General features: G+C 27.5%; 1 protein-coding gene across 1 annotated transcript; it reads right to left on the bottom strand.

Moving 5' to 3' along the window:
• Positions 1 to 4,494: 4,494 nt before the first annotated feature.
• LOC112777000 (uncharacterized) lies at positions 4,495 to 7,462 on the bottom strand. The gene is made up of 3 exons (XM_025821286.3): positions 7,055 to 7,462; positions 6,469 to 6,598; positions 4,495 to 5,519 (listed from the first exon to the last, which is right to left on the bottom strand). Exons 1-3 carry the CDS (start codon positions 7,278 to 7,280, stop codon positions 4,766 to 4,768), a joined length of 1,110 nt encoding a protein of 369 aa, XP_025677071.2. The 5' UTR covers positions 7,281 to 7,462; the 3' UTR covers positions 4,495 to 4,765.
• Between the last annotated feature and the right edge of the window lie 2,781 nt (positions 7,463 to 10,243).

Below are 10,243 nucleotides of genomic sequence, written 5' to 3'. Positions count from 1 at the left end.
TGGAGTTCCTTCATAGAAATCTTGTCATCTCTATCTCTGTAATAAAATCCTAAATTGTTTTGAGAAGATAAAAACTGCATAAAAAAATTGATAAACCTAAAATTGACATAGAAAAATTGAGCCCTAAGCAATAAAATCATAAAATCAGAGTATACCTCTTTATAGCTGTGGAGTGTTGCCCGGGAGAGCCTGGTGGTTGCTCCGAGGAGAATCTCACGGATGACGATGTTGGACACAGTGGCGAAGAGGTGGAAGAAAGACGCCGATAGTGGCCAAAGGAGGAGGAGAAGCACGTGGGGATGAGGGGGAGGCTCCGGGAGCGAAATTGGCGAAGGTGTATGAAGCGAAGGGGTAGGAAAAGGAGCACGAGGAGGACGACGTCTAGTTTCTGGAGGAAGGTGAAGCCACGGCAGCCATTGTTGAATTGATTCGAATTAGATGTGATTGAAACTCGTGCGATGAGGAGACGCGACGCAAGCGGCGGCAGCAGCGGCAGAAGAAGAAGCTCGTGGAAGGAGAGAGGAAGAAGCTCGTTTTAGTTGAATGGAGTTCGAGAGAGTGGGGGTAGAATTAGGTTTAATCTAATATTTTTTGACGGAAAATTTAAATTACAGACGGATTTTCCATCTGTAATAATTTAATAAAACTCAGCGTTTTGTCTATTTAATTACAGACAGATTTTCTGTCTGTAACCATTTTTCACAGAAAAAAATTAATTTTACCGACAGAATTATTGACGGATTTTTTTTTCGTCTGTAATTTATGCTAATTCATTTTTTTTATTTTTCGACAAAAAATCCTTCTGAAATTCTGTCTTAATTTCTGTGAGATAAAATCCGTCAAAAATATCCATTTGTAATAACTAATTTTCTAATAGTAATTACCAAATAAGACTATGAACCAAACTATCAATTTCATGATATATATATATATATATATATATATATATATATATATATATATATATATATATATATCCTTTTCAACTTTGGTATGAAATTAGTTTCTTAAAGATTTTTCGCTTCCACTTTACCTTTTAATGATTTAAAATAGAGTTTAATTTTAATATATCGCTTGTGTAAAATATTTTATAGACACTCAAAAACGAGTAGATTGTAGGGGCATTTTTCCTATTAAATCTTAAAAATAAAAATATATATAAGAAGTCTATTGTAATAATATATGTATTTCTGTATTTAAAAAAAATTATTTATGTGTATAAAATTTATACTATTAAATACTAATATAATAATAAAAATTATTGTATTATATGAATTTGATCTATTGAAATTGGATAAAATCATATTTACTCAACTAAAAAGTGCGAATAATAATAATCCAATTACCTAATTATTTAAATTTAAATCTAGCTTTTCAAATATAAATAGACTATTAGTAATTAATAATTTTTCTTAATAGTTGATTGAGATAATCTATATAATATTTAGTTTTGGCAGTGTTACATATAATTAATAATTACTTTTGTCTAAAAGACTTCTACTCTAAGTACAATAAATTTTATATTGTCCGTGTCGACTAACATAGTACAGAGATGGTAGTATAAAAAGTGAGTTATCTTGGACAAAATTCGAGCACCCAAAACTAATACCACCCACATTACTAACTTCCATTAAAAGTTCTATCACTTATTGGCCATGATTCTCCCATGAGCATTAAACATCAAGAACACATGTTCATTGTCATTGAGCTAAAAAATATGAAACCAAAATACTGTATTTTTCATTAGTGCTAACAACCTATACTAAACTCTTCTAATCTCCTTTGTCCCATTAGCACCTAAATTCGTTAATATTAGACTCTTCAACTCAGACAAAGAACGTAATTTTCGAGTGCGCAAAAGAATATATAGAACTATCACACTAAAACACAACTCCATCATCATTATTTTTCATGTGACAACTAGGATATACACTTATAAAAATATATTTACTACCACTAGACATTATTTCTACACTTATTGAAAGAATGAAGAAAAGGAAGTGGTATGTTTAATTTATGAGGAAGCCTATCACTTGCAGATTATTTTATAGTTGGTTGAAATTTGCTGTATAATATCTCGTTTACAGTGTAAATAATATAATTATATACATATCTTTTTTACACTATAAACGATTTGAAATTGACTATATCTCATTTACACTATAAACGAGATACGTGTAGTCTGTCGTTTCCAACGTATCTGGTTTGTACCTATTATATTTGTTTGAAAAAATATATTGTATCTCGTTTATACTATAAATGAAATAAAAAAGGAGATAGAATTTCATAAATTCTCTATAAATGATCTATTTTAATAAATAAAATAATTATATTATTTATTTAAAAAATCCTTTAAAATATCTACGATTACATCGATAATATCTCTGTGTATTACTAATTAGAGTTTATGTTTTTATAATATATTTTTTATTTGCGTATTTTTTACTATAAAATTTTTACTTTTTTTTATTTATACGCATAAGTTTATTTTATGCATTATTTAATTATATATCGTTATGTCAATAAAAATAACTATTTTTTTCGTATTAACTGCGTAAATAATCGTAAAAAACCCGAATGTGTTGCACAATTGTATAAAATTTTTATTATATTTATTGCGCCATACCAAATGAATATGAACAAAAACAGCAGTGTGTTATATTTATTGCGCATTTCATGATATACCAAAAACAAATACTCCTTTATGTGCTCATAATTGAACAGGCAGTGATAGATAAGGAGTACATATTAATTACTATATGATATTATGATGATAGCAGTTATTCTCAGAGGTAGGTAATTCATGATCATCAATTATATGGTATATGCTTTTGGCATGAGATTGCAGTGTCAACAAAAGGAGGACTTATTGGTGGAGGTCAGACGATATCTCCGTGACTCTACCTTTGCCCAACCCTATTCTCATCCTTTGCCAAAATTAAGGGCTCTAGAATTTACTTATTTATTTATTTATTTTAAAATTAAAAAAATAAAGTATATAGCTTTTATTAAGACTTTATTTTTCAACAGAAGTATAACTTTAATATTATGATGAATATGCCATTTTCGTTTTCGTTCTCTTGCTATACCGTTCTACATGCCTAGTCATCATACAAATAGTTGAATTTGCTAACAAATTATATTAAAAGGATAAAATAATTTGTGTTTTAAATTCATTTATTGAACCAAAAAATTAAATTTTGATAGTGATTTTTATATATACACAAAATTAGTTATGGATAATTAGCTACACGTATAAGAATATATATTAGAATAATATAAAATGATCACATACATATTTACATTTACAATCAAAATAATATAATCAAATTTAATTCACATTTATAATCAAACTTCAAAAATAAAATAATTAAACTAAATTTGTATTTATATATAATAGTAATTGATTTTTAGTGTTTCATTAAAAACTTATTATACTGCTGAAAAAAAATACTTTATTATTCATTCTTCTATAAAATGTTTGTGTCATTTTAATGTGAAAATTTTTTCTGCCGGCTAGTCAATTTGTTTAAAGAAATTTGTGAAAAAATATATATAAATATATACAAATATACGGTGCATAGTTCAGTTTTAGTATTTTGGATATTTTTGCTTTAAAAATACTTGTTAATCAAACCCATACAAATATTCAAAAGCTGTTAATGACATGAAATTACATACAATGCAATAGCAATAACAAAATATTTAGAATATATATAATTTGAAAGTTAGAAATTCTACAAAATATGTTGTTTATCATACAATCACTTATTAAAAAAATTTTAAATTGATAGATAGAGAAACATAAAAATAATTATGCTTAATACACTTCACGAAAACTTTTCCTTCACGAAAATAACAAAACTCTTATGCCACGTCATAAACCTATTATCTGAAAAATTGATATGAAAGCTTATATCTAATATTGTTTGAACAAGGAAACTATCATATTTTATATCAACATCCACTTTACCATTCTAACAGTCTTACATTTTGGGATGGTAAATTTTATGATGTCTTTACTGTAGTGTTTAAATTGTCTAATTTTTATTTTTTAAAATAAAAAATAAAATATTTAAAATAAAAAATAAATTATTTAAAATTTATTAAATATTATTTATTTATCTTTTTTAATAATATAAATATAATGTAATAAACACCATAATATTTACTTTTTTAGAATAATTTTTTCTATTCCAACTTTATTCAACTTTTACTTTTAATAAAGTTGTTTGACTATATATATTTTTGCGGTAATGTTAAAAATAAAAAAAAAACAGTCAAAATCTATCATATTTAGTATTTATTAATTATCACAATAATTAATGAATATTAAATAAAATAAATTATAAATTTTTGATAAATTTTTGTTGGTTACCAATTATTTTTGCATTTTTGTAGGCACTTAAAAGTTGTTATGCATCCATTTTAGTCTAATAAATTTATGAACCACTGAATAAAGTCCAAAAGTCAAAGGATACATTAAACATCATATATTTAAATAATAATATTATTTTATATTTTATCAAAGACTTAAACTTTACTTAGTACATAGTGCCTACAATTATAATAGATACGGTGACTATTATACAATTTTAACGATATTTAAAAAATATTATTAAAAATATTTAACCACCATAAGCATGTAATAATAGACAACATGGATCTACTTGAAAATATTCAAAAATAACATTACCCGAAGCATAACAGGCTAGAAGAACACGATAATGGACTAGTTTGTTAGCAGCTATGAGCACTCTGATCTTCACAGAAACTGTATGTTTTGTACAATATTATTTGTTTCGTCAGGGAAGTTGCTTGGTACGGTGGCTTCCTTTAGAACTTCATCAGAAGAATCCAGCTGCATCTGCTCCGGCGGTGAGAATCCAAACAGATCCTCGCAGTTACTGTTACTGTTGTTGTAACCGAAATCGCATATATCCTCGAAATCCGAGTTCAGAAGAGAATGCAAGCAAATATCGCCAACGTCAAAATCCAAGAGCAATTCTGTTGTCGAGATCTCTTTGTATTCTTCTGAATTGGTACCCATCTCCATCATCATCATCACCATGGTGTTGTTGTTGTCACCGTTGCTCGGAAGCAACAACCCCGGCGGTGGCAGCAAAACATGATCGGCGGCGGTTTCATCGAGTTCGTGGCTATTGTCATTATTATTATTATTATTACTAGAAGTCTTGTTCTGCTGCAGTGAAGTTGTTGTTGTTGATGAATGATCCAAGAATAATGACTTAGAGCACTTAGAAGCTTTTGTACGGACGAGAAGAGAATGTGAATCGTTTAACGGTGACAGAGAGGGAGTGGTTGTGGAGACCACTTTATTGGTTGTAGGAGGCATTGTTGTTGGTTTCTGAATGTTGTTATTTGTTTCATTGGGTTGCTGAGAAGATGCACTGCTTATTGTTTGAAGATCTCTAACTCTTTTGCCTAAATTTGTGTTCCAATAATTCTTGATCTCATTGTCTGTTCTTCCTGGAAGCCTCCCGGCTATAAGTGACCATCTACCAACAAAAACAATAAAGCAATTACAAAGTTGCTAATTAATATGTCCAACAAAAATCCTGTCGTAAAAATCCAGACACTAAATTAATCACTCTATATTTGTGGGAGAAATGATATAGAAGCATTAAAATTTATTATTTTTAATCATCAGCTAATATTAATATTTAAAAGTATATATTAAAAATATATTATTAAATTATTAAATTAAAAAATTTAAATTAATGTTTAAAAATAATGATCCAAAATAATAAATTCAACTAATAATCTAATATTTTTTTATATTTGTATATAAATACATATATTAAATTTAATTTGTTTTTTATATATACTTTATATTTTAACATATATTTTACACTATTAATTAATTTTTAATATATATCTAATATAATTGTATTTTCCAATATTTTTATTACTTGACTCATTTTAAAATAACTATTGTGTGCTACACTACCTAATTTGGCTCATATAAAAAAAGTTTTTATTAGAAAGAAATAAAAATTAAAATTTTCAGTACTTTTATAATATTTATAATTACTGAAATTTTTTTTTAAGATGAGTAATTTCTTAAAAAATATTCATGTTGTCCTTCTTTTTACTTAGTAGAATAAGATTTTATTATTGTTTATTATTTTTATTATAGATTATTTTAACAAATTTCACATTTAACAAAAAAAGAGAAAAAAAATTTAACAGTAAAAGTTTCTCAAAAAAAAGATTAACTTTTTGATGTATCGAATATAGTATAAATTTTAATTTTTTTTTAAATGCCTTTTAAGATATTATTAATTTTGAGCAAAGCAAAGATTATTTAATTTAAGACAGAAGAAAAATAATGGAAGGCGCGCCATTGTAATTTGTAAAGAAAGATAACAGACAGAGAGAGGAACATTTTAAGAGAGAAGAATGGAAAGAAGAAGAGAAGAGAGCAAGAAGAAACGTATATATTACCTGTTTCCAAGTAGCTTGTGAAGTCTTATGATAAGTTCTTCTTCATCTTCTGATATGTTTCCTCTTTTAATATCTGGCCTCAGATAATTTAACCATCGAAGCCTGCAACTTTTCCCACAACGTTTCAACCCTACACAGCCACACATTTCACACACGAAGCATCTATGAATTCGATTGTTATTAATTAATTATGTATTTAATTTTTTTAGTTAATAAAATAAAAAATATACATTTAATTATTAAAAAACTATTAATACTAAAATAATATTTATTATAAGAAAATATACCCGTAGCAGAATTATTCGTAAAAAAATAACCCTTAACTTCTCTTTTCCGTCATTTTTTTCTTTGAAAAAATAAAAGATCCCGATGAAACTGCCGTTGTCTGAGTTCTATTATTAGAAAATAGAAATTTGATTGGCCAGATCTAATTTACCACAAATTTTATTTTGTTTCTAAAACCTTTAATTAAAGGACTAAAGCACTTAGTACTTTCATACATTATTTCCACGTTGGATGGAAAAACCATGATATAACATGAAAATGAGATGAGATCTTATAATGCACACTAATATAATTAATGAACCTGCTCTTTGAGGAAGGTTCCTCCATTTTCCTTGGCCATGGAGACTGATATAATCTCTGAGGATTTTGTCTTCTTGAGCTGTCCAGGCACCGCGGTTCAAACCCTCCTTTGAGCAACAAGGGCTTCTTCCCATTATTATTATTGTATGTCTTTGATGATCTCTCACAAATACACAAAAAAGTTGTGTTGTGTAACCTGTGAGTAATAAGAGATCACTATCTAACATGTGAAGCCAGTGTGAGGGTTCTTATAGCTACTTACTATTACTGCATACTTCTGTGATCCATGAAGACTGGTAGTGGTGCCAATAATGGCGTACGATGATGCTATGCTGCTTAATAAATTTTCTTTGGTTTCTATTTGATGTGGTCCACCCCTCAATTACTCACGTTTTAAAATTGAGTTTCCAAGTGTTTTGCATAATCATTTTGTTTTATCTGTCGTCTCTATGTAAGTAACCCTGAATTTTTTATGATAATTTTCAGAGCAATATTGCATGTGTATAATAGCAAAAAGTACAAAATACCTGTAATTAAATTTTATTAAAATTATAATTAGATTTTTATAATTTAAAAATTTTTAGTTGAATCTTTACACACTTATTTTAAATTTGTACATAAATAATCCTTATGGAAGTCTAATTCCATGCTTTTAAAATATGACCATTTCTTTATCAAATTTTAAAAAATAAAATAAAAGAGAAAAGAAGATAGAGATGTTTAAAAGATATTTTTAAAATTTATCTTTCATTGATTTACATAATTTTTGTACATGTTATAATATGGGTAAAACCAATTCTTTTTTAGAAAACACATGACTCTCCAAACTCTAAAGAAATTTGAGAAATTTATAATTTTATAATGAAAAGCTAGTTGATAAACTAATTCTTAGATTAATATCATAAAAATTTTTAATCTATTTTATTCTGAACAGATTTTATGGTGGCAATTTTAGTCATTATAACAATTTTTATAATAACAATTATTGATCCTACACTTAAAATTTATCTCGTTATCTGCTGTCATTCTTGAGATCTGCAATTTAATTTTTCAATAGAAAGCATATAAATAAAAATAAAGCACCTACTTAAAATTATTGAGAAGAGGAATTATTAGAAGCAAGTCGGATATTTTGTGAAAAATAACATTCACGAAAGCTTGTTCACTAGCAATAAATTTCCTTCATTGTGTTGTAACTCAAAATGATTACTTGAATTTATCCAATTGTTAAACTGCAAATCAAATATGGAATAAAATATATTATAAGAGTATCGTATAAAGGAATAAGTAATGTGAAACGATAAAAAATTCATACTTGCTTATGAATATGAACTCTTTACCATGAAGGAAGAAAAAACGATAGAAGATATATTTGAATAATTCAAAATCTTTTTGGAAAAAAAAATCTAAAATAAAGATACAGCACAAAATTTTGAGAAGTCTCACGCTGCCATAGAAATCAAAGGTCAACACTTCTTAATATATGATGAGGTAGCACTTCTTATATATCACAAAGTGAAGATAAAAAGAGGAAAAGCATTCTTCACCATCAAAAGAAAGCAATGATGAAGATGATAGTGAAAAAAAGAAGAATTTGTCTTTTTACTAAAAGATACAACAAGTTCATTGAGAAGAAACAAATGAATGACAATACAAGGTTCAAGGAAAAAGAACCAAAATGGAAAATGCATCTTTTAAAGAGTAGCATCTTGTATTTCCATATTGTTCTCTTTCCCTTACACACTTGAGTTACGTTATTCATAGTTCCATTATTCATAATGAAAAGCTAAGTATCCTCTGAAATTTCAAGAGGATCTCTCCTTCTAGTTTTCTTCACATTCTCAGTCCCTAACATCAAAGAAACTCACTTCCAATACTTCATCAATAATCTTGTCACCTAGCTTCCTCTTCATTTTAGAGTTTTACAAAATTCTGGCCAACCCCGAAATTGTGTCCATACTAGAAAACTAGAGGAATCATCTTCCTCCAATTCATTCTTATCTACCCAACGGTTCCCATGAAGAGCGTATTCCTTACAAAGCCACAAAAAACCACATTGCATTGTCTGCACACCGTACCGATCAATTCTTCCCTACGTATCGCACGTTAAGATTGAACACATGGTATTATTACTAGCTAGTTCAATTCATATTGCATGCTTTAAGGGGATTTGTATGCAGCATTAACAGTTGCGTTTAGAAAGGAAACTGACACTGAAAAATTGAGGTTGTGAGATAATATTGAGAGAAAAAAATTAAATTAAATTTTTGTGTTATTTTTGTTATAAAATATACAAGATTGAGTTATATCTTAGTATATTAATTTAAGATAAATATAAAAATTGAAACAAATAAAATGATAAAACTGAGTTATATCTCGACATAAAATATATTTGATTTTAAAAAAAAATATTATTAAAATTTTAATTTTTATTCTAAAAAGTTTTAGTCTCTTATGTCCATACTTTCTAAAAATATTAAAAAAAATTAAAATTTTTTATTATGAAATTAAAATTTTGAGTTTTGGAATTAAAATTTTAGATTTAATCTCTACCTACGAAATAAACACTGTTCTTTAATCTCAATTTCAATCCCCCTAAACAAACACCGCCTAAAGGTTTGTGGCCTTGACTGCGATTGGTGGTCTCTGTTAAGCATAGCTTTCAGAAAAGGAAATTTCTTTTTCAAATTAAATTGCAAAGAAATCCTCCGGCGAACATAATCTTCTTCATGAGTGGGAATAATGTGCCTTAGTTATTTTGTGGTCATTTGCCACAGGGAGAGCGAGCCCCTTCTCGTAGCTATATATATCGCCATGCCATCCCCATTAACCTTTGTTTGTTTGTAATGGGTGAGTGGGTAGGTTCTGGAAGGAGTGATTTATTGTTTATTCCTATGAGGTTCATGTAGGTTATGTGTGTATGAGGGTGTGATTTTTTGATATGAGTGGGTGATATTCTAGGTGCTATATGTGTTGACTGCGGTTCTTGATTATAATTCGGATTTAAATATTGATATCACGTGTGACAATATCATTTCTCTATTAAGTTCTTTCAGTGATACACTAATCCTACTATACTAAACTACTCTTAGAGGCTTTGAATTTAGACCTTAATTATTCAATAAATTTAAAATTAATTTAATAATAATGAAATTTCTTATAAATAAAGTTTATTTATATAAAATTTCGA

The sequence above is a fragment of the Arachis hypogaea genome, chromosome 3 (genome assembly GCF_003086295.3).
Source record: "Arachis hypogaea cultivar Tifrunner chromosome 3, arahy.Tifrunner.gnm2.J5K5, whole genome shotgun sequence".
In the NCBI taxonomy this organism is placed as follows: Eukaryota; Viridiplantae; Streptophyta; class Magnoliopsida; order Fabales; family Fabaceae; genus Arachis; species Arachis hypogaea.
This window is presented reverse-complemented; position numbering and strand designations above follow the sequence as displayed.